The 25,033-nt window shown below is 40.1% G+C and overlaps 1 protein-coding gene and 1 long non-coding RNA gene across 5 annotated transcripts in view; one reads left to right on the top strand and one right to left on the bottom strand.

Annotated features, from left to right (window-relative positions):
- Positions 1 to 25,033, bottom strand: part of LOC125182311 (uncharacterized) — an 82,619-nt gene that overhangs the window by 36,797 nt on the left and 20,789 nt on the right. For all 3 annotated transcript variants that reach the window (XR_010831906.1, XR_010831907.1, XR_010831908.1), the window contains exons 2-3: positions 8,062 to 8,127; positions 1,993 to 2,241 (exon numbers count right to left, since the gene is read on the bottom strand). This is a non-coding gene — a long non-coding RNA (uncharacterized lncRNA). The remainder of the gene's footprint in view (positions 1 to 1,992; positions 2,242 to 8,061; positions 8,128 to 25,033) is intronic.
- DIO2 (iodothyronine deiodinase 2) lies at positions 6,131 to 23,467 on the top strand. Of its 2 annotated transcripts, none has more exons than XM_013194618.3 (2): positions 6,131 to 6,955; positions 18,145 to 18,824. In XM_013194618.3, exons 1-2 carry the CDS (start codon positions 6,734 to 6,736, stop codon positions 18,715 to 18,717), a joined length of 795 nt encoding a protein of 264 aa, XP_013050072.1. In that variant the 5' UTR covers positions 6,131 to 6,733; the 3' UTR covers positions 18,718 to 18,824. The 2 variants fall into 2 exon arrangements, with proteins under 2 accessions (XP_013050072.1, XP_013050071.1); XM_013194617.3 differs by having other exon boundaries at positions 6,132 to 6,955; positions 18,145 to 23,467.

Raw genomic sequence — 25,033 nt, 5'->3', positions numbered from 1 at the left:
CAGAACCCACCACTTCCTGGATTTTGATTAATACTCGGAGCATCTGGTTTCTAAATTTATGCACCTAAGTTGCTCCTCTTGAAAAGGAGCTGTCTTCTGAGAAAGGCAAACTGCTGCTATTGTAAAGCTTTTGATTTTTTGTGTGTTCCAGACAGCCCAGCATGTGGAATATTTCATTCCCTCCTGAAGCAAAGCAATTTTTATGTTAGACCTTCCATAAGGAGGTACTGTGACCACCTTATTCTACTGGCTGGTTATCTTTTGATATAGATTGGTGTCCTCTGATCTCAATACAAATAAGACCTGAACTTTCTAATTTTCTTGGTTTGGGAAGAAAGGGTTAGAGGTTGGAGAATGGGATTCAAGTTCAAGAAAATAAGATTCTTGGCAATTTCTGTTTCTGACTGAACTGGAAATATAAGAAGAACCTTTATTATGGTATTTCAACATTTCTACCTCCACTCCTGCACAGAAAATTATCCATGGAGGGTGGAACTTTAAAATGCCTCAGGATATGAAAGAGGGAGATGGAAAACTTGAACTGTGCATAGCTATCATCAGCAACTGAAGTTCACATACAAATGCGGGACAAGAATGACAGGAGCACACACCTGATTTAGTTCTCCTGAAACACACTGGATTAGGAGGAGCTCTCCAGAGGAACACAGTGAAGAAAAGTGTCAATAGCTTGCCAGGAAAGAGGGAAATGGCCCCTTCTCAGCTGAGAATGCTGGGGCTGGAGGACTTTTCTAGAACTGAGTTTACCCTAAATCGGTTAGAAAACTGATTAGAAAGCCCTACAGAGATGTTACTAAAATTGTAGCCTATGGTGCTTCAGATGGCTAGGAATATGTTATCACCATAATTTATGGAGAGCCATATGAGACCTTCCTATACATATCCTTCAGCTGGAGAGTCACATGAGTGGAAGACTTCCAATCCTAGTCCCAGCATCTCTCAGGAGTTTGGGAGGTGATTTACAGAATCTTCAAGGAGATGAAGTTGTTCTGTTCCCATGTTCAATACATTTGAAGTCCTTTTTCTTCCTCTTGTGCAATGATCAGAGTGTTTGTGCTGATTGATTTCGCTTGTGACGAAGTCTTCTGATTGTTCTTATTCATAAATCAGCTTTCCTGTTTTTCTTAAGAGGAACTACCTTATCTTTTAGGGTGGGTAGGGTGTTTTGTTTTGTTCCAAAATTAAGTCTGACTCAGCCAGGTGTGTTTTAGCATCAGGTTTGTTCACTGTAGTTTATTGAAACAGGGAGATTATTTTTGTTTTGCATAGAAATTTGGGGTTCATTAGCCAAGGGATGTGGGGAATTTTTCAGGCCTCAAAGTTGTCACTATTACACACCCACACCCACGAGTCAATTATTTCACTTTGCTGTCATACAGTGAATGCAGGCTCTCAGAAGGTGCCAGACTGACAGCTTTGAAGTCTACAGAACAGGTTTCGCAGAGGCATCAGCAGTCCCAGTTCTCGTGCACTTCTGTCTTTTTGAACCCTAGTGGTTTGACTGTAAAACAGCCAGAGTTATACCCAGAATCTGTGTATAGCTTGCAATTTCTTAAGATACTCTGTTCTTTCCTTATCCAGAGGTATCCAGTTATAAAGCCTTTTTCATCCTTAATTCACTTGAATACTGTCTTAGTCTGGGATCTCTTGGATGGAATGACTTCCATTTGTAGTGCTGCCTTGTGGACTGAGCAGGCAGTGAGACTGGCTTCCTTTTCCTGCTCCGAGGGCTCCCCTCCAAATTGTCACGGTGAGCTGCTCTGTGTGGGTAGTTTGCATTCTCACTACCTGTACTCAGTCCCACTTCAGATAAGCTAGAGGCATTGGGTCTTCTGGGCTGTTATATCAGCACCTTTTTTAAACCCGCAGTTACGTGGCAAAATGGCAGTGGCAGAATAACCCAAATAAAACAAAACCAAGGCTGATAAAAAAGATAAATAAATTAGGCAGTAGAGATATGTTTAGTGCACTCACCTTTTGAAGGCTGGTAAATGGATTGCTGTGGAGAACAGAGGCAGCTTTAAGCAGGCAGAATGGGGCTGGGTGCCAGCGGGATGAACGTTGTTCCATTCCGACGTAGTGCTGCAGCCGGGAGTGATGGAGAAAGGCAGGGCCTGGTGATTCCACACCATGGGTAATCCGTCCAGGTATCACTGTGGCTTGCTTGTAAAATTTTATTTTTAATTGGAGACATTATTTCTTTAAGAAAATACTTTGCTGATCCTAATAAAAAAAAAAATAGATACTCAGTCAATCAACACCCCAAGGCATTTTAAGTGAGGGAATTGTTGCTGAGACATGGGAGATTTTTCTTTTTTGGCAAAGGAGAAAATGCAGTTTTATAAGAGGGACAAATTCTTGTTTAGCTGTAATAAATTTTGCCCAGGGCCAGGGAGGCAAAGATATGGCTAAGCTAAACTATCTCCTCCCCATCTCAAGCCATATCACTCTGCAGCTGCACAATTCTCCAGTGATAAGCTCATGGACACACTAACTAGCCCTCAAACAAAAAGCTTCATTCTTTGATTTTGGCAGGGAAAGCAGTGGGAAGCAGCAAGACAGGCACACAGGTTATGTGGAATCCTTTGGGATGATTTCTCCCATGAACCTCCTGGGAGCAGGACTGGAGCAGCAGCCTTTTGCTTGCCTGTCACCATGTACCCTTTTCCAGCTGTGCTGCATAGTGTAACTGCATTCAAAATGGTCTTGTTTAGGCCAAGAAAAAAAGAATGAGTAATTAAAATATCAGTACAGTCTGCTTGTTCTGGGGTTTAGGGTCTTGCATTTAAGTACCTAGATATGGCAGGACTGAGTTCAGTGGAATCTTAAACAGGTAGTTCAGCCATAAACACGTGAAGACCTACACAACCAAGTGAAAACTGTTAAATACACCATCTGAGATGCAGAAAGTTCATGTAGTTCTTGTATAAAATGAGATCAGAGAAAGTTGCCCGAGCAGGAGTAACTCCACCTCAGATTTCCTGTGTCCAGGACAGTTATCAAGAGAGTCGCAGTAAACAAACTTACTAGCTGCCTGTGTCCTAATCTTCACGCTACTGTGGTTGAAACTGGGAGGAAACATGAAGCTATGCATGGATATGGTTTTGATGGCACTGATTTCTATAAACATTACAGAATATGAACATCTATACCGATACTGTTGACTTTAGCCACATACAAGGTCTAGTAACAGTGAATGCTTTGATGTTGTTGGCTTTACTCATTCCACCTTGACAAATTATGGATGATATGTTTAATTTCCCATTACTGAACCTGACTGCTCCTTAGATTACAGGAGGACTTGTATTTTCTTTTGCTGATGGAGAACTGAGGTACATTGTAGGGCTGTGCCCAAATAATATAGGAAGGTATGGCAGAGCAGGTAACTGAAAGAAGCTTTAAATGAAACCTATCTCAGTTCTTCCATGCATTATCTTTATCCCTGCCTAATTCTTCCTCACATATCAAATGCATCCAGTTTTCCTTCAAGAGAGCAAAAGCTCTCTCAATGCTTCCAGATCTGAAAGATCTAGCATTTCTTCCTTCCTTTGAGAAGGTCTGCAGGGAAATAGCAAGAGACTGTTGACTTCACCATTGAGCATGTGCTGCAGATAACCTCTTGTACTTGTCTTTCAAAAAAGATGCAAAGTGGTTTACCCTGTATTTTTGGTGTCTGAGAGAAATAAGCACAGTGATGAGTTGTTTCAGCTTAGAAGGAGAGGAGTGATAACAATTATAAAAAGCAGGGATTAAGGTTTCATTCTCTGTTGAGGGCTGCCGTACTCCATCAAGCTGAGAAGCAGTGCTTGTGTCTGGCAGGGATGGACTGCTTCTGAAGACAGCAGTGGCAAAAAAAGTGTCTTTTTCCATCTTTATTTAGTCAAAAATCTGCCTTACAGGCAAGGAAGGTTGACAGAATCAGTATGAAATAACACCTCACACTAGTGCTCCATGAGCTTCCTGCTCAGCTTCCGATGCACTTCAAAGCTCCATAGCTGTCTGGTCTCCAGCTGTCTTACAAACAACCTCTTCACCCACGAAGCACTCTGCGGGTAGGGGCAGTTGTTTCACAGGAACCCAGAACACATTGTGTTCCCAGCATAGGTTCTTGCCTGACTTTACCTCTAGGGAACAGGAAGAGCCTGAGCTGGACTGTCCTCAGTGCTGTTTGCAAACTGTTCTCAGAAACAATGGCTGATGATTCATCTGGCATCATCATCAACAATCCCCAAGCCTGCCTTTTAACAAACCTTCCCAAAATAAAGAAAGGAGACCTTCACAGACAGGATCATGTATGTTTTAGTGTTGGATCTACAGAAGAATAATCGAGGTTTATGAGTGCTTGTAATCAAGTGATTACGTATGCTTGCCTGAGGTCAGACAGTAAGCTAGTTTAGCAGCTCAGGGGACCCTTGTTCCTGTGTTGTACTCACATGACAAGAGCACACTGACTCATCCATGTGTTTGGGGATATATAAATGACTGCTTATAACATGTTTTTGCAAGTTTTAGTAATAAAGCCAAATCTGTGAGGTTGCAGTCCTATCTATGGCAACAGAACATAGTCATCACCAACATTTTGACTTAAAAGTTGTTATAGTTTGAGAAGGAAACTCAATTCCTTTTTTTGTTTATGCTAGTAATGCAAAAGGTCAGTGGTTTAATGTGCATAACCTTTTAAAGTTATTTCTCTGAGTAAACACTTGCTGGAAGTTATCCTGTCTGGGTGATATCTTTTGCAAATGCCTGGTACTGTCCCTCCTAAACAAACTTTTCTTTGGTGAACCCAAGACAAGACATGGGGTACCTTTCTAGAGGTATGCATCCTTACGTAGTGGCAGCCCAAGTGATATTACAACATATGAAAGTAAAAGACCCAAGAATAGAGAAGATCGATGGTGTTTAACTTTTGCAGTTGCTAGCATTGGAAGGATGGTGATGACTGACAAAGACTAAGACATGTTAATGAAGGAAACTTGAACTACTCATCAGGGATGTGAGATGACAGGTTAGACATCATGCTGGCACCTGTGGGAATGAAATGTACCTGGTGGGGAGAGCCCACATAAGCACATAGGGAAGACATTCACTCAAAAACAAAATTATGGATGTCTGCAACGTGAAACAAATTAAATATTTACCTAAGCAAACTAAAACCATTTTTTTTTTTAAAAAGTCTTCTCTAAAAAAAAAAATCATCTGGGAAGAGGACTAAAATTGGGGGGGAAAAGTTGAAACAGATAAGTAAATGAACAAAAACCTTCAGCGTGGGGCTGCAAGGAAAGCTTATGGTTGTTAAAGCACATGTGGATCTGCCAGGGCAAACTTTTTTTTTGGATAAACTTTTAAACAAAAATTACTTATTCTTATTTGACAAGTGGATGTAAATTGTTATTATAGGGGAATACTACAGTCCTTGAAGTTCAGCTGATTAACAGCATCTAAAGATGTAATGTTATTTTTAAGAGGAGTAATTCAGCTTAAAAACCCCAAGTCCTTCAAAAACTCCTTTCTCTCTCTTTCTTATCTTCTTCTCTTACACATCAGTAAATGAAGTCAATGCTGGGTGTTTACTTACGTTTCTTTAAGTACCTAGAAGACAACAAAAGATATTTAAACACTATACATGTTGTACCTAAAGGAGGTGGGAGGAAAATGTACATAAATATGCCCTTTCTTGGGATGTATCACCTCACACACCTTCCCGGAAAAGACAAAAGGGCAAAGAAAAAAAAACAGCCATGAGAAAAAAAACATCCACAACAGAAGTCTGCGTTGCTGTGTCACCTTCCACGTCATATGAAAATACCTTTTCCAAAATTTGAAAGCATTTCTTAAGAGCAGTCAGAAGCGTATTGTTTTTTTTTCTTCTTCCTTTTCAAAGCAAAGTTCCACCCTTGCTGTCTGTCTCTCTTTTTTCTCCTCTCTCTTAAAAAAAAAAAAAAAACAACAACAAAAAAAAAACTTTTGAGAATTTCACTTTTCTATTCACTGCAGTCCTGGCCAAAGTAAAGCCCTCTTTTACATTGACGTCAAGATCTTTACTAAGATTAGGGTTTCATTTCTCTATTGCAGCAATTAGCCAGGGAATGTATAAAAGGCTTCAGGGAAGCAAGCTGGGACTCCAGAGGGGAAAGCACTTTGCACCATAGGCAGATAGCAAGAGAGAGGGAGAGAGGAGGAAGGCAGGAACAGAGAGGGAGGGGGGGGGAAAGAGAGAAGGAGGGAGGGAGGGAGGAAGGAACAGAAAGTTTATGTACATAAACCTTTTTAAAAAAATGTATTGTTGCACCTGGTAGCTAGCTTTCCTGACACAGAAATGAGAGGTCTGCTCAGTGCTTAAATAGCTGAGAAACAATGGGATAGTGCAGGAAAGTTAACAATTAACAATCTCAGCTTAAATTTTGTAACTGCAGGGAACTGGAAACACAGCTGCCTCTCTCTTCAACAAAATCAGAAGGTCTTCTGGTTAAGGGAAGAATTTCTGTTAACTTCTTAGTTTCTAAGAAACAAGCAGCTCCGAGTTGAATGAGTATCATGCAGTTACGCTTTTAACCAGCCTGCTCGTATTTAACCGTCTCTGCTCGTTTTAAATAGAGAGACAGAGAGGGGGCAACGAGGCTTTTAAAATGCTTTTTACTTCACTTTTCTAAGTGAGGGCATTGGGCAAAAAAGGGAGCTGAAGTCATCCGGCAGAAGAGAAGCAGCGAGGAAGATGGGTCTGCTAAGTGTGGATTTGCTGATCACGCTTCAGATCTTGCCGGTCTTTTTCTCCAATTGCCTCTTCCTTGCACTCTATGACTCTGTGATCCTCCTGAAGCACATGGTGCTGTTCCTGAGCCGCTCCAAGGCTGCGCGCGGCGAGTGGCGGAGGATGCTCACCTCGGAGGGGCTGCGCTGCGTCTGGAACAGCTTCCTCCTGGACGCCTACAAGCAGGTGGGTGCCGGGCACCGGCACGGCCCCGGCACGGCCCCCCAGCGGGTGGGCGAGCGCTGGGGGCCGGCCGTGGCGCCGCCGCGGAGGGGAAGGAAGGGAAGGGAAGGAAGGGAAGAGGATGAGCGTGTGCGCAGCACGGTGTCTCCTCTTCCAAGCTCAGCTGGGTGGGAGAGGGGGGCTAAGGGTTGGGGAGGCTGGAGAGCTGCGGGCTCTCTGCTCTACTGCTCGCACTCCGTGTTGTAGCCACGGCCGAGCCACTTTACAGCCGTGCCTCAGTTTCCCCACCGGTAGGAATAACCACGTTCATAAAGTACTTCAGGCTCTTCGTGTAAGAATAATTACACGATGCTCTCAGTGCTCTTAAAGTTGTCGTTTGTTTGCCACCTGAGATCCTCAGAGATTATGCAGCCTGCATCTTGAGACAGAGCTCTAGATACACAGATGTTATCTATGCGACACAGATAGAATTGTTTTAATTAGCGTAAAGGATAAAAATGAACCTTTGTCATTGCACTGGCATTTTCTCTTACTCATATGTTAATTTTTAGGTTGGAGGAAGCATCCATCTAGTAGTAAAACTGCATGGAGTGAAACAGTGAGCCTTTTTTCCTCATGAAAGCAGTGACAGAGGGACATGTCAGAGATTAAAAATGAACTTGACTAGCTGAGGGACAGCTGCCTGGTGATTTAAGTTAATAATGCTAATAGCAGTTATGCAACATGTACTTTTTTTTTTTTTCCTTTTAAGTTATGTACAAACATTACCCAGTGGTGCTGCCCAAGTCTCAGGAGGTAGTTATAGTTCCCTTTTATAGATTGAAAAGGTGGACCCAAAAAGATGAAATTTCTTGCACAGGCCACCCAGTTAGCAAGTAGAAGAGCTGGATTCAGAGCCCTGTGGCTTCCAAAACAGTGCTTAGTCTGTTAATGTGTTGTCTTATTTAGACCATCTAATTTAACATACCTCATGTGATGTCATGAAGTCACAGGGATCCTATCCAAATGATAGCTCTGTGTCTTCTGAAATATTTCTTTTTGTGTCACCTTACCCCCCTTACCCAGATCCCTTTCACCTCCCCTCAATGGCTTTTGTAATTTGCTCTTACCTAGAGATGTGAAGAGCTGGTGGTGGTGATTGCTGGCTTTGTGATGTGGAATACAAGCTGCTTAGCCTGAAACCAAAGCCACGGAGACATTAATTTTCAGTATAAGACAAATATAAATAACAGTAGTCTTTGCCAAATGGGTCAACCTCTTATTGCCACCCTAGGAATCAGTCAGCTGGCTACCCAAATGAAGTAATGATGAATACTGAAACTCACTATGCTCCTAACCCTTTTAGTTTCTGGTTTTGGTCTCTTCACAGGCATTAAGTAAGTTTTTCAGTGGCCTCATTAAATGGGCCAGTGAACGTTATTGTTCCAGTTTTACAGACCAGGCAAGACAGGACAGTTAATGCATGACTTGGTCAAGACTCCAGTGGAAGTTGGTAGCACAGCTCTGAAACAGCCAAATTTCCGCTTCCCAAAACTTTAGCCTGTATACAGCCCAGGTTCTAGAGAAGGTATAGAGCTATAGAGAACCACATATCCATGGATTTTCTTCAATCTTATTTTACTTGGATAATATAAAATGATTTAAAATAAAGAAGGTGCATGCCATTCTATGCTTTCTAAAGTCAAACGTTACATTTCCCTCAGTACTGTCGATATCAGCTGCAGAAGATACAGGTAGGCTGTTTCTGTGTTATTTTTGGTGTTTGCAATGAAACTCATAACTTGAACTTAGGTGTCTTCCTTATCACCAGTAAATGACCTAGGTTATTCAAGTCAATTAAGCTCTACAGTCCTTAGAATAAATTCTGGGCCTCAATGGACTCAGCAGAAAAATTCATAAAAACATAACCAGATTTTCTCACCTTGTTACAAAAAGGGGAAATAATCCATTTCTGCCGGCCTCAAGACAAAAGTAATTGACCAACAATTAGTTGGCTTCTTTTTCCTTTATAGAATTATGGACCATAAGGCTAGAAGATTATTGGAAAACCTTGATTGTCAGAGAGGTATATAAATGTAGAGATCAAACTATAGAGATGACAAGTAAGCTGAGGAGTAATATTAGCAGAAGGAGAGTCATCACATTGACAGTAGAGGAGAGTCTTCTGCTGATTCTTTAGGGAAGAGAGAAAAAAGTGTTCAGCTGGAAAACTACTGGTAGAATTGAAAAAAAATAATCAAATATACCCTGTGTTATAGCATAAAAGTTTAAAGAGCATGAGAAAATAGTGAAATGTATTAAATGTTTTCCTACAAAACATCTTTTTCCTCAAAAATATCTTTTTCTAAATGGGACCATCCAGTTGTCATATCTTAATCTTAGCCAATTAGTGAAGGTAGGAAATGAAAATACTGTATGGAATCAGGATACTGAATAGCAATACAAAATGCAGTCTATATCATAACCATGATTGCTTACTACTCCAGTTTTCTAAATAAAGTCAGGTATTAGCAAAGTACTTAGGCAGGTGCTTAAGCTCATTCCATTCAGGAGCATTTATGAGATAATCACCATTTTTCAGCTAGAATAGCAACATTGAAGATGGTTGAGGTAGACCAAAGTTTAGCAGAAGCTTTGCCAGTTAGCAGAAGACTGGATCCAGAGCAGTAACTATTCTTGGTTGTACAATGTTTGTCACTTACACAGAACTCTTTTTAGTACATTTCACAGCGTTTTACATAAAAGTACTTCAGGTACTATTTATATTCACAGGAAAATTTACTGGAAGCCATTCCAGAAAAACTCAATGGGTAAATACTAGGTTCTAGATTAAATGTGAATTTATTCTAAGAAAGGAGCTCTGCCTTGACAGCACACAGACTGTTCCAGAATTAAGGGAATTTTATTTCAAGACTAGTGTGTACAAGAGATGATCTGGGAATAGCTAAAGTAGAGTGTATTTGAAATAAGTCATTCTGATGCACTTTCCCTTCTAGATTTTTTTTAATATCTTACCCAGATTTCAACTTCCTTTTGTTCTGCTTTTTGTTGTTATTAAGTATTGCTGCACATGACTTTTTTGTTAAGGCACTAATTTCACATACAAGATTACCTAGCAACAGTTGAAGATTTTAATATCCTCAGTGGATAAGCAATGCACAGTCTGATGTATTGTATGTACAGTATTTTCCGAATTCTCTTTTATTGGCACATTTTATATTTGTTTTCTCCACATTTTATTGTTGTACTGGAATCAAAATGACTGGTATCTTGTTTATTTTCTTATGTAAATTTTATCAGAGATTAATATGTTTCTTTTTACTTCCTTAGCTTTGAGTTCAGTATCTGTTACACTCAGTGTTGGTATTGTCTACACTGCACCATATTTGTAATTTAAGGAACATCTTCCTCCTACTCTTTCCCAAGAGGCAAGCATATCTTCAACAAGGGAGTCTTTAGGACCAGATTAATTGTCACAAGAGAGATAGACACAGCTAGCAGACAAGCTACAGTAACTTTATATAATTGGAAGAGTACAACTGTTTTATTTAGATGTTATTTTTCTAATTTACTGCTGTGCTCTGTTTATCTACAGAAACAAGTGGATTGACTCCTGAAGAGCAAATCATGTATGTATATGTGTGTAGGTATTTACACATTCATATGTTTTTGTATGTATACAGTTACATACACATGTGTGTATCTGTCTATATATATGTACATAAATGTATGTGTATAAATGCAAAAATACACACACATAGGCATACATAACTTGCTCTTTAAAGAGTCAGTCCACTCTCATTTCTCTGTATTTGTATAAACACATACATGTGTAGATTGAATGCATGGACAGCACCAATAAGAGATTATAAACAAAAGAGATTTTGGGGAGGATATTAGTATGCCTTCTGCATGCTCTATATAGGCCCTCTATATGAATGCAGTGAAGCATCACAACATGGATGTTGAACATGTCGTGTATCTGACAGAAATCCAGAGAGAAAGTGAAAAAGCTAGAGAGGTTTTGAAGAAGTATTGTACTTCATTTGAAAATTCCTCCCCCCCCCCCCCCATAAGCTCCATGCTTCACCTCTAGTACAGGGACCAATTTCTAGGATTTCAAAGGTGAGAAACTGTTATCCTAAGGTTCTTTTAAAATGGGTACAAAAACATTTTTCCATAGCAGCACCCAGTGGTAAGGCCTTGTGCTGGGAGCATTTTCAGTGCCAGATATGAACTTTGTGTTTTGACAGCACAGTTTCTGCTCGTGGCCCCCTGCACAGATCTCTAAGACTACCCTAGAGGAAATCCTCTCTCTTCTCCAACCTAGTGTGTTTCTTTGGGAAAGATCTATGCCAGGTATTTTTTTCAATGTCATCTTTCTGATGCAGCCAAATGCTAAGCAGTCCACCTGTGGGCATACAAAGTACACGTGGATATACACGTGTGTGTGTAGATGTGCGTTAAAATCCTCAGAAGAATGCTGGTATTTCCACAGGGGCATAGTAATGGGTGTGTGCATGTAGTTGTACAGCTTTTGGCTGTCTTTGTAATGGGACAGCAGCAAGCTTTGGCATGACGAGCCCAGCAGAGAGGGAAGGTCTGGCACAGGGTCTCAGCTTCAGAGCCTGGGCCCACTTCTGGGCTCAGCAGCAAGTAGACTGGTTCAGTAACGCCAAGCGAGATCTTCCTGACACTGCGGGGATGCACACTCATTTTGCCTTTGGCTACTTCTGCCTGCCTAATGGACACATTTATACTTAAAAGTAAAAATCAGCATGCAAAGGAGGAAAACTGTCAGCTTTTCAGACATTAAGTGTGTGCTACGCAACACTGTCACAAAGCAGTATATGAAGGTAATAGAAGAGCATGATGCTTTATATGCTTTTTGTCTGTCCAGTCTCTCTCTGCTTTTTGGTGACCTTTAAAGATCAGAGAGAATGCTACATAGTTTCAGGGTTTAGAGCTAGACATTGTGTGGTATTAAAAGCTTTCATTGGTTTTACAAAGTTCAGAGTTAGCAGAATTGTTTTCATTGACATTTTCAAATAAAAACAATCATGAAAGAAATGAAAAAAAGCCCAAAACAAAACCACAATTAAAACCTTTCCTGCAGTGTTTGGAACGTAAATTCAACAGGATTTGGGTTTGTCATTGGCATTATTATTAAAACATTGTCATTTTTATTAATATATAATCATGTTTGTTGTAGCACTGTCTGGGGACCAACCTAGATCAGGAACCCATTGTGCTAGGCAATGTACTAAACAAGAGCAGCAGACAGTTTTTCCCAAGGAGCTTACAGTTTAAACATTCAAGGCAGACAAAGGGTAGGAAAAATAATATGGTGACTCCAGTTCTTGATGGGGTCTCAACCTGCCCGTTTCATTTTGAGGATTTACATTTCTTCTGCACTATCTCTGTGCAGTCTTCTGTTTTCACCCTTATGTAGGAAAAAAACCCTCTTGAACTGGTGGAAAGGACTGGTTGCCTTTTCATGAAACCCTTGTGAAACCCCGCTTTGGTTGTAATAGCCACATGAAAATTAGCTAATGTGCACCATCCAGGAAAAGGATTGCACCCAGTCCTTGCACCTCAGTCCTGCCTCTCAAAAAAAAAAAAAAAAAAAGCACTGTGAATTTGCACAGTACTAAAGCTGAGGAAAAAGAATAAATAATCCTTCAGACTACTTTCAAGTGTGCCTCAAGTGTCCATTACCCAGGAGCTGGTGATTAATAGACTGGTGAAGGCCTCTGGCATCTGTAGGTAGGGTTCATGGTGACAGCCAGTGTCCCACAGGTCAGGGTGTCCCAAAAGCCACAGTGTCATAGACCATGCTCCCATCTTTAGGGGATCATGAGCTATAAGAAATGTTTCTACAGGCTCCCTGTAGATCAGAGGAAGTAAAATTGTCTTTTTTCTTTATAAGAGCGCAAGGCAAAAGGCTCCTTTATGTTTTCCCTCTGCCTTGCATGGTCATTTGTGGGACTGTCAGTTTTTAAATAAAGAGGGCAGCATATGACTAGTTATTTTTAACTGGACTGTGACCTTTTAATTTGTCTCCCACTTCCATTCCTCAGCTTCACACACCTGATCCTAAATAAAGACTCTGGAAGAACTCTAGCAAATTCCAATCTCTGCCCTCCAATTCGGGTACTTGAGTTTCTTAAAGCAAACTGCCACCTCCCCACGATAAATGAAGAGTTCCCATTCCTGTACACTACTCCTAAGACGAGCCTCCTGTAATTTTTATCCACTGCACAAATCTGGGATTTATAAAAACAGAAAACAAAAATAATAATATGTACACTTCTGCAGCCAGAGTCTGATTATGATTTGGATGAAGCACTGAGAAATATCAGGCTGTTTGGAGGCTATGTTTAGCTGAATGGAATCAAATCAAAGAAAAGCACGGAATTTGTAAAGGAGCAAAAGGCTCCAGGGACTCAGTTCATAACCAACTGCTGGACTCCAGTCCCGATCACAGCATGTCTGCATTTAAATAGCTAATATCACAGACTGCTAATTGTCTGGCAACACCTATTTTCTTTAGGGGGTTGACACAGCCTGATGGGTCTGCCAAACTGTTCGAAAATCTCTCATGCAGGGAATGAAAGCCATATTCCAGTGCACAGGATCCCAGGAGGTTTATGCTAAAGCTGATAAAAGCAAAGCAACAAAAAAGAAAAGGTAAATGAGGAGGCGATGTTTTGTCCATGAGGCTTTTCCTCGTCCTCATGTAGCATGTACAAAGTTAGCAGTATGCGCTATTTCTAGCCTGTAGTTTATGAATAGGGCTTTCTTTCCCACTCCTAAGTCTCCTTCGTTTTGCAGTCTGCATGCTAAAACATCAGCAGCCCTGCTCCCTTTTTGCTCTGTGTGCAGACTCAGAGGAGGAGATGCAGTACCAAGGCTGTCAAGCTGACACAGAATTCACTCAAACGATGCAAGTCAGTGCTTTATTGCCAGGCTGGCTCTTGCTCTTGCTGATGGCTGGGCTGGCTCACACGCGTGGTTGGCCTACCTTGTCTGGTTTCCACCTCAGCCTGCTGCCCAGAAGGCTGGCAGCCGAACGCCTGAATCTCCACAAACACACAAGTACGTGATTATAGAAATGCTGGATTGCGTGTGAGGGAAATTCTGCTGGTTTGTTTCTCAGAATATATATTTTGCCTGCCTTTGTGTAAGATTTCAAAAGTGGTTTGGCTGAATGCATGGTTTTTTTGTTCGTGTTGATTTTCTTTTCCAAGAGCTATTTTTTCTTTCAATAAATAACAACAAAGAAGACAGCCAAGGCCCACAATGCAGATGATCAGCAAGGATGATATTGTTCATCCTGTGTCAATCGGTTCCCGAGCCTGGTGAAATAAAGAGTCCCTTTGGGAACGTCAGCGCTTCATCAAGACCAATTAGTGGAGATGCCGCTGCTTATGTTTAAGCATTAACGACTGGGCAGGGCGGCTTTTTGGAGTGCCTGACACTGGCATGGAACAAGGCACCGACCTAATTACTCCTCTGCAAGAGCAGAAAATGCCTTGTGAATGCCCTCTTGGCAAGGATGTCTCATTAAGGGGGGAAAAAAAAACACAACACAAGCACTCCTAGAAAAAAAAGTTAACGTGATAGGTAACCTGCGGCCATGAGACTTACTTTGTGGCTGTGGGAAATAAAGAGAAACTGCTATAAGGTGACATTGGGCGTAGTTGTACTTTATTTCTTAAATCCATCCGTTTCTTAGTCAATAGGAAGTACGAGAGAATACAAACTTGTGTCATTGGAGAATAGTGAAATGCATTGCCACCATTGGTATCAATGTTAAAATAGTACTTGAAAGGCATTCTCGTGCTGGTGTTCAATGGGAGTGCTTTTGTTAGTCTGTTCTTTCAGGGTTTGCAAACTTGCCTAGGAAAAGAAACATTTGGTAGATCCGAGCAAAGAGTTGGTAATGAGGAGCTTACGATATTTAGCCTCTTTCTGCATAAAGATGTTCAAGGAGCAGACTTGTGGTTTCTCAATTAAAGATTTTATTGTTGGTTAGAGTATTTCAGGCATAATACTGTTGTTAACTAAAGCCAGAAATGTCAGGGGAACAGCTGCTCAGACGTTTCTTGTCACCTGAGCAACTCCTGTTCATTGCTCTTATTTTTTTAGTTCTGTCCTTTTTACCTTTATTTTTTTTTTCTCTGAATAGTGCCAGCAAATATCAGGAATTCAAAGTGTGTTGCTTAATTGTGATTTATGAGATAAATCACATGCCATTACTTCTTTTCCTTGACTGGTTGAGCACACGTTCCTAAATACTGAGGTCCATTATTCATCCAGTGAGTGGGTGCAGCACAGATACTTACATGTCAGGCTTTGCCCAAAAGACATATTTTGGGCAACTCAGCTCTGAAAAAGCAATCGCTTGGTAGTGCAAGAACAGTTAAGCTTTCTAGGTAAGGGGGGGCGGGATCTAGTGTTTGTGCAGATGTGCAGGTGTTGTGTTTTTTGGGATGTGCCTTTTTTTTTTTTGGAAATTACCAGTTTAAATCTGCGGAGTTGTCTAGCTAGCTTTGGATTGAATGCAGCCCTCAGGATGATTGTATCACCTACAGATGATCATGACCTCTGTGTTTTTTGCTCATATCTGGACCTTTACCTTACTTCTGCTTTGCCTATCTTACTGCATAGAATGGCAGACAAAAATGAGATGTTCGACAGCTCTGCAAGCTCTGCAGAAGAGTACCTACTACCTGTAAAGGAGTAGGTGGCATGCAGCAGCACCTCTTAAATGCTACAAGGTGAATCTCTTGTAACATGGACAAATGTTATATCCTGAGCCTCTGAGCCTGCCTCTCTCCAGAGACATAATTTCTTCTCAATAACAAGGATACAGCATTTTTCCTTCCTTGAGTTCAATGGAAAGACCACACTCCCAGCAGGTCCTAACTTCAGCTATTTCAAACCTTGTTTCCTTCCAAAAGTAAATGAGCACGAGGCTTTTCTTTCCTCCCTCGTTTCCTTCCTCCCTCCCTCATTTCTCTTTCTCCCTCCCTTTCTCCCTTTCTCTCTTTCATTTTTTATTTTAAACTGTTACCAGGGCTCTAGCAGATAACACATGCTGCAGATGCAGGTTTACAGGGGCCATGGAGGGCTGTGCTTTCTTGGGGCAGCACTTGCTCCCCTTGCCTGTCATTACAGCTGTGTTGCTTTCAGTGGTGCCATCACTGCGTGTTCAGCCTGAAGAGATTCATGGGTCTCTCTTGGTCTTTCTTTCTGTGGTTCTCTCTCTTGCTGTTCTCTGAGTGAAGGGCACCACATTTTGTCTCAATGTGCCCCACAGAAAATAGCTGAAATGATGTTTATATCCTGTGCCAACACGCTGTGAGACCTTCTCATGCAACTCTGAAATCTGGCATCTTTAAGGAGAGGGTCTTACAAAATCTACTTTAGTTAGACTCCGTTTCTATGGGTATTCTGATGAAACAATGCTGAGTGATGATAACTGTAGATTTGTTCAGGGTAGTCAGGTTTCTGGGGGGAAATGGAAGATCCAACATTTACAATATACTTGTCTCTGGAAATGTGTACAGCAGCAATCGCATCAGTTAACTATACAGCTGTTAATATATCTTCTTACTGTATCTGACTAATCAGAATACCCTAGCATGAAATGTAGATTAAAAATTCACTCCAAAATCAGTAATTTATTCACTTTTTACACAGTTCTAATTCATTGTTCACTTCTGTTGACTTCATTTGGAGTGTAGCTTGAGAAAGAAATGGATGAAATATGAAGGAATTCAGAATTTGGCCCTGTATGTGTCCATCAAAGCAACACTTCTGAACATAATCAAATAGGAAACAGAGAGAGAGAGAGAGAGAAAGAGTTTGAGAAATATAAAAGGATAATTGCATAGTTGTACTAGAGCTTGATGTTAAAGGCAGATACATAGGAATTGCTGTGGCAGAGCTCATTAAACCTAATTGTCTTATGCAGTAATATTTTGTGGTTCTATAGCAGTTATCAGCTAAGGATCTTGGAGCCCTCTGCAGGCTCCACCTTATTCTGGCAGTCCCCTCTGTGAGATGTATATATTCTGCCTTCCTTCTGTAGGAAGGGAAATTGAAACAGTCAAGCAAAATGACTTTTCCATAATTGCCTGTTGGATCTGAGTTAGATCTGGGGGTTAGATCTGAGAACAGTTAACTTTTATTTCGTCATACTTCAGCTATCCTATAAAGTTTCTCCTTTTCTTGCTGCTTTTGTCTCAGTTTTATAGAGAAGTATTCCAATAGAAGGAAATGTGTCACTAACCAAAGTACAGCAAAGTGGTTAGAAAACGCTTTGAGGAGCACAGTCATCAATGGTCCACAGAATGATGTACTGAGTGGGTGTCTGCAGAGATCTCTCTTATGTTTGGTACTTGAGTATTTTCATCACTGGACTCTAGGATGGAAGAGAATACACACATGGAATCTGCAAACCTCTCAAAATTGAGAGGCACTGCATGTGTTGTGAAGGTCAGGAATACAATGCAGAATGATTTTGAAGAATTGGGAAAATGGCTTGGAAATGTGAGATGCTGCTCAATGGGGCCAAGTGCAAAGTGGCAGATTCAGGTTGGACTGGTGAAGTGCACAAATCCATAATGGGGAGCAACTAGAAAGGCTGAAAAAAGGACTTAGGCATTATAACTGCTCACTAGCTAACTCCTAGTCAACTCCTAGTCCTAGACTATAGTTTTACCAAAGCAGTTATGATGCTTTGGGAAACGCAAACATCTGGAATGCATAAACAGGTGTAGCTTATGAGACACAGGAAGTAACTGTCACAGAAAAAAAATGAGAAGAAATGGAAAGTAGTCTGACTGAAAGCAACTTAGAGTCTGCAAATACATAAGGCTGACAGAGCTACGTGTGTGGTGGACAGGATAAGACAGGTTTTGGAACCACTTTTGTAACCCTAATGCAGTAGTATACCTGTCAGGAAGGCCGCATTTCCCTGCTCTGTGAGTGGGGATGGACAGGATGAACTTTTTGAGGCTACTGTTATTGACGATTTGCTCTATCTAGAATCCCTATGCTAGTGTCCACGTGGGCAGTTTGTATTTGAACATGTAACTATTGATTTGAATACAGTAATCATAAAGGATACTGGACAAGCAAGTCGCACTAACTTGCTATATTTTCATTTGTTCTGCTGTCAGGTCAAATTGGGAGGAGAAGCCCCAAACTCCAGTGTAATCCACATAGCCAAGGGCAGCGATGGCAGCAGTAGCAGCTGGAAGAGTGTTGGTGGCAAGTGTGGAACCAAATGCCACCTTCTGGATTTCGCCAACTCTGAGCGGCCACTGGTGGTCAACTTTGGTTCAGCTACCTGACCTCCATTCACAAGCCAGCTGTCGGCCTTCAGCAAGCTGGTGGAAGAGTTCTCTGGTGTGGCTGACTTTCTGTTGGTCTACATTGATGAGGCTCACCCGTCAGATGGCTGGGCTGCCCCTGGAATCTCTCCCTCTTCGTTTGAAGTTAAGAAACACAGAAACCAGGAAGATCGATGCGCAGCTGCTCACCAACTCCTAGAGCGCTTCTCCTTGCCACCTCAGTGCCAGGTGGTGGCTGACTGCATGGACAACAATGCCAATGTGGCCTATGGGGTTTCATTTGAACGAGTATGCATTGTGCAGAGACAAAAAATCGCCTATCTAGGAGGAAAAGGCCCCTTTTTCTACAATCTGCAGGAGGTTCGGCTTTGGCTGGAACAAAATTTCAGCAAAAGATGAAATCTATTTCCGACAGAAGATATGTCAACAGGTGTGTCCTTTTAAGGTGATGTAAAAGGGAAAAAAAAAAAAAAGAAAACATGCTGGTTTGAATAAGGCCTTTCAGATGACTGCAGGAGAACACATTTGATAAAAAGGTCAAATGAACATTAACTAGGAAAAGAAAACTGAAAAAAAATAAAGAACTAACTCCACAGAAACATTATTGTATGAAAAAAAATCCCACTCCTGCGCTCCCTATGGGACAGAAAAGGTGAAGAGGCTCCTCTGAAAAGGTGCTGCAGTTGAGCAGGAAGAGTGGTGAGATAAGAGCTGTCTCCCAGAGGAACCCATCTCATGAAGTGTCGGCCCTGGGGTGAGCTGGAAGCTCTGCTGCCTGGAAGACAATCTGCGGAAAGGCAATACCGTGCATTTCATCAGAAGCGCTTCTTTACCCTCCTGTGGCCAATGCAAGCAACTTTGGAGGAAACAGGGGCTTGCAATTACTTTGCATAGAAATGCAGTGCAGTGTGGCAAGCATCCTCTCCTGGTAGAGATTTTCTTGTTCAGAGACTACAGGAACCACCATGCAATGCATCATGCATGCAGAGGGCTGCTCAGATCAAGATGAAACATTGTATGCTGGTATTTGTACTCTCTATGGACACCTCTGCACAACATATTAACTATGTAATTCCATCTACATGTTTGCATCCAGTAGGTAGGCCTGTGCCTGCTGAGAAAAACGTTAAAATCTTTGAAGTCGTACCAAAAAGAGAAAGGTGATCAAATAAACCCATTACGATCCACTTCAAAAACTAAAAAACTTGGACTATTTGTAACAACACAACAAGAACCATCTCGAAGTGGTGTCATGAGACAAAACTCACCTGATGCCATCTCTCGGTTCTTACAGCAGCATGCGTTTATCAATATTCTCTGGTTTTCCTCCCTCCTCCTCCCTCCCCCCCCCCCCGCCCTTGATCTCTTTCTGTCTAGCAATAGGCTTAAAGGTAATTTCATTTTTAGCTTTTAAAAAGTAACTTATTTCTCCTTTGTTTTTATTTTTTATTTGAGTTAACGACCATACAGATGCATTTTGGCGATGGGGAAACTTATACACAACATACTTTACCTCATTGAAATGGAAACCTATCCTGTTATTTACTTTGTCAAATGTAGTCATGCTGATTTTTGCTGTCTTAGATTACCCACAAATAGTTTATAGATTCAGCTAGATTAGTTTAGCTGAAAGTTAAGTGATTTGCAGCCTCAGAATTTCCGAGTTGCACTTCTGCTATCGGATGAGATGATAGTCTGTGTTTCACTCCTGTTCTCAACAGCCTTCTCAGAGAAACAGGGAGGACAAATAGTGTGAATCAACATGAATGAGTGTAAAAGATGACAGAATTTTCATAAGAATGGGTTTGAGGAATAATTTAAATTATCTTTAAAGAGATGCTGTCAATTCAGAGTAGACATTAAATTTAGATATTTTTAAAACAAAAATGATTTAATCAAGCCTGATGAAAGGGCATGTTTACAATGAGCTAACCTGATAGAGCTGAGAAGTGAAAACTCATAAGAGGAGATGGACTATCCAAGTTTTTTTCTCAGCTTTGGCAGAAACATGAAACAGATAAACGGGGTAAGTGGCAAAAATCAAATTAGCTCTTTTACTTTCTCATCCTGCCAGTTATCAAGAAAATATTAGTACTAACACAGGAAAGAACAGAAAATGCATACATAAATATTTTAATTTTCAAGATGTCCCCTTATTTTTTTTTTTCTTGGCTGTTGGTCAAGTTAGCCAATATACAAGATATCTGGAAATGTATTTTCAAGCACAGATCTAAAATTATGACAGTAACATGAGTGATTTCTATCATATTAAGGTTCATACTTCCCTTTCTTCTCATATTCTCCTCTGCACACTGTTAAGCATACACAAGTGCGCTTATCTCTGGTAAAGTCTGCCAGAAGAGGGGTGTAAAGAATGGCCTTCAGGCCTTCTGTTGACCCCTGTTTCTCAGAAAATGTGTGTGTGTGCTTATGTATGTATACGTATATATGAATATTGTATACATACACATGTGCATACGTATGCATACACACATAAGTGGTGTCTAAGGCCAATAATAATCACCATTCTGTCCTTCCATTCATTAATGTTACTGTAACTCATTGCTCATATGAAAGTTTGCTATACTTTTTCATGACTAACTGGGATATATAACTGAAAATTTTAAACCTAATATTGTAAAACCAGTAACATAGCCAAATTATGTAGTTTATTTAATCCAGTATCCTGCCTCTGACTGTATCGGATGCTTCAGGGGAAGGTGCAATAATTTCTTCTGGATATTCATTTGTTTCAGCCCTTGCTATTTCTATCTTTTTTAATGTGATCACTGATGTTTCATCCCTATGAGATGCTGATCCAGAACTGTGAGACCTAAATATTTCTTGAGGTGGTGAATTCTAAAGTAATAATTAAAAAAATGTTTAAAACCAAAGAAAAACAGAAAAACATTTTTTTTCAGATTTGAATTGGCTGCTCAGATGGCATTTTCATCTCTTGCTCTTGTACGCTAAAGCAGTACAAGCAGGAATGATCCCAGTTTTTCTTCTGTATATCAGTGCTGATATATTCTACATAGAATTTTACATAGCTCTTATTGTTTCTTAAGCCAAAACAATAATTCACATTCTTACACAGGTCCATATTCTGTGCCTATCTCTGAATCTCTTCTGTTTTCTACACTCTCCTTTTACTCAGGTGAGTAAAGCTGTGGACATTAGTCCAACTGAAAATATGCATTGGTGTACCCAGTACAACATCTTTTCCTTATTATATTCTATTCTTAGTCATTTGAAACTTCATAAATCCATAGCAACTCCATATCCATTGTAAAGCTTAAACTACTATGCCTTCTTTCTCTTTCTCCATCATACAGATTAAGTCTCAACTGTTTCATCTGGGATTTCCCAAATGCTAGCAAAATGTTTAGCACAGCTGTTGAAACATACCTTTAGCTCGGAGGAGGGAGTCTGAGTTAGTAATTCCCCTAGTTAATACCCCTTTGTGTATCTAAAGTCACAGTTATTTTTCAAGTCTATTTTCTCCCTCCATTTGGATTTCCATTATTTTGTCTTAGTGCAGTACCTTGTTATTCATAGATGCCTGTTCATCACACAATATAAAGGGATTATAAAACTGGCGGCTCTAAATGGGAAATCCACAAGGATTTTCCACAAGAAAAAATACACAATAACTTAATTTCTTTCTTGGCAGAATGAATGCCTTACCCTGCCCAAAACTTAAAGATGGTTCAGCCTGACTGACTATCAAGACAGAAATAAGTTTTGTAAATCTTTAAATTTCCCCAGAAAATTTGCAGTCAGAAACGAGGGGAAATGTTCTGAAAAAGAAATAGGTTTAAAGCAAAAAATATCTTCTATAAGTGGATGACATACATACAAGCTCTTCAATTTTTTGTTGACAAAATTAAAACTTTTTAGAGGCAAGGTTTTAAATTAAACTTCATAAATTGTCTGTAGTTAATGTAAGAAGTGGAAGTATGTCAGATACCTGAAATTATCATATAACTGTGGGTTGTTTTGGGTCCAGGTAGAAATTTTGCTATCTTGCTAGCATTGTGTTTCACAGTTGGTCTAATCTACTATGAGGCTAGATTTGCTTTTGTCTCTTACTCTCACTGTTCGAGGGCACTAAACCGTTTTACTTGAGGTGCTTCAGTGTGATGTACATATCGAGCAACAGCTCACAGAACAGGTGCCTGAAAGTGTTCTGGAAGGCTTGTGTACATAATAGAGACTCCAGTACTGTGCCTCAGCATTAGTATGGGAAGCTTCCAGTACTTTCTCATTCTGAGCAAGGTAAATAGCTATTCTGGGCTATCATTCTACATTGTTCTGTGCTTAGCATCATTATTTAGCACTGTATAAAATGAATGTAAAACATTTTGTACAGGTGAAAACGATAGCATTTTGCTGTTGCTTATGTAGACAATGACATAAATTTAAGGCAGCAGGAAAACATGCCCTATCCTTTAAAAAGAAGGAAAGATATTCCAAAATATATTGTTGAACAACTGTCTGAAACAACTTTGAAAATGCAGTCATTTTTATGAAGGTGATCTTGGTGAGAAAACTCACAGAGCTTCTCAAAAATGTATCAGTGATTCATTCAGGTATGCATGGGGATGGAGGTTATGTTTCTGTATGTGCGAAGGTGGCTTTTCTGTGGTGTGGAGTGTAGGTTTAAAGGTTTTTAAGACTTTCATTCAGTACTATAACCAAAGCAATAAGAGGTATCAGGTAGGGAATATTGGCCAGTTTTGTTCAACTCTACACCATGTCAATGCTGGATACATATTCGGTGAGCTAGGGGCCCAGTTTGGAGGCTTCAAAGAAGAGGGGTGGGGTGAGACATGAATGCTTGTGTGTTTATGAAGAGCACTAACAAAAGAGTAATTAACTCAGTTGGTGTTCAGATGCCCTCACACTGGCATTCCTCTGTGCACCTTAGTGTTTCTGTATTTGGAGAGGGGTTCTCTTTGGAGCTGTTAATAAGTTTGCTGGGGTGTAGATGCCTGTGTGTACTGATTACGTGTGTGTCATTGTTTAAATGTCAAAATACACTTTGTAGGAGAGCCAGCAAAATTTTGTTACAATATGGTGCTCCATGAAATGTGCTTTTTAGATGTTTTTTTTCCTTCTATTATAATAAAATATAAAGTAAAATACATCTCTTCTGTGCCTTTTTATTCTAACATTGGTTATTAATGTGCAATGGAATCTTGATAATAGACCAGGAAAACTTAATGGCATAGCCTATGCCACCCTGATTTGATCATAAGCAATACAAGCAAACCCCTTTATAAACGTTAAGACTTATGTTTTCCTTATTTAGTATCTGACTACTGCTCAGCTTTTAAGAAAGAAAAGGGAGAGAAACTGAGCTAATAGGACATTTGAGTCTGCACAGAATAACTGTTTCCAAAAAAAAGCACATGCCTGAAGAAAACATACTACATCATACATAGCACACAAAACCTGGACAAATTGCTTGTGAATGCAACCATTATACATGCAGCTCCCATTTCAATTAACATACAAAAAAAAATTAACTGCACACATTATTTAAACGTATTAAAATTAGAAGCACAGCTGAATAGCTGTTACAGGTAAGAAAAATTCAAAAGCAACTTCTGAAACAAGCTCACTTTGTGATTTAGTTGTATTTAGAATTTTTTTCCTCTTTGTCATCCTGTGTTCCTGTGAGTTTTAAAGGACCATATTATCTGAAAACTACTTCTGAATATAGGTAAGAAAGGAAAAACCAAATCACCAAAAGGAAAGCCATCGAAGAAGTTACATGTCTGTTCTAAGCAGAAATGTTCGTTACGGTATGGTGGACATGCCTTTGGAACAACCAAACAAATAACACACTTTAGATTCAATCTCCAGTTCAGGTTGCGAAAATGACCATCAAAAGTACTTCAAGGAGAATTTTGATCTGTGTGAATACACCTTTAATCTGGCCAGATTATGACCTTTATATTAATTATTGCTATAAGGAATTAACTCAATAACCTGGAAGTATAAAAACACCATTCAGGGTTTGCTTCTTATTTGACATCTGTATAGACAGGTAAGGAGAGATGTGATGAAATAATAGTTTAATTAGAACAATAAGATCATTGATATACAACTTGTTACCAAAAATTAGACTCTGACAGAAATTTGTACTCCCCCCAAATTGTAAGAATATATATATATATATATATTTTCTGGCTTGGATGGTGCCCATGGTAGAAGGAAAAAACAAAAGGGGGGGGGGGTGGTATTTATAGAGCATTATAGAGCAGTATCTCAATGGGGTTGATTACTGCTTGAGATTTTACTTTCAAGAAGGGAATTCCTGAGGCGTAATGAACCTGTCCCAAACATTAGCTTCAAACAAAGGACCTAAATGTTGTTTAAAGACTTTGATCACAGACAAATCAAATTCAGCTAAAGTAGCCTGATTAATTGACTCACGTTATTCCAGTGTGCTTCTAATGTTCATGTTAATGAATCCACTGGCCTAAATGTGCCTTGAAGAGCTAATGTGTGACATTCTGGAAACACCTTGACTGAGCATCCTGTTCAATTCATTATGGCCTCAAAAATTTGCAAGCCTCACTCTGTTACTTGAGAGGAAACATTCATTCTAGGTCATACATATGAAACGTGTGAATACTTTGAACATTTTAGTTCCCGCTAAGATGTTGCCTAGCATATAGAATTAAAGAAGAGTTAGCAAGCAGGA

Source organism: Anser cygnoides, chromosome 5 (assembly GCF_040182565.1).
Source record: "Anser cygnoides isolate HZ-2024a breed goose chromosome 5, Taihu_goose_T2T_genome, whole genome shotgun sequence".
NCBI lineage: Eukaryota > Metazoa > Chordata > Aves > Anseriformes > Anatidae > Anser > Anser cygnoides.
This window is presented reverse-complemented; position numbering and strand designations above follow the sequence as displayed.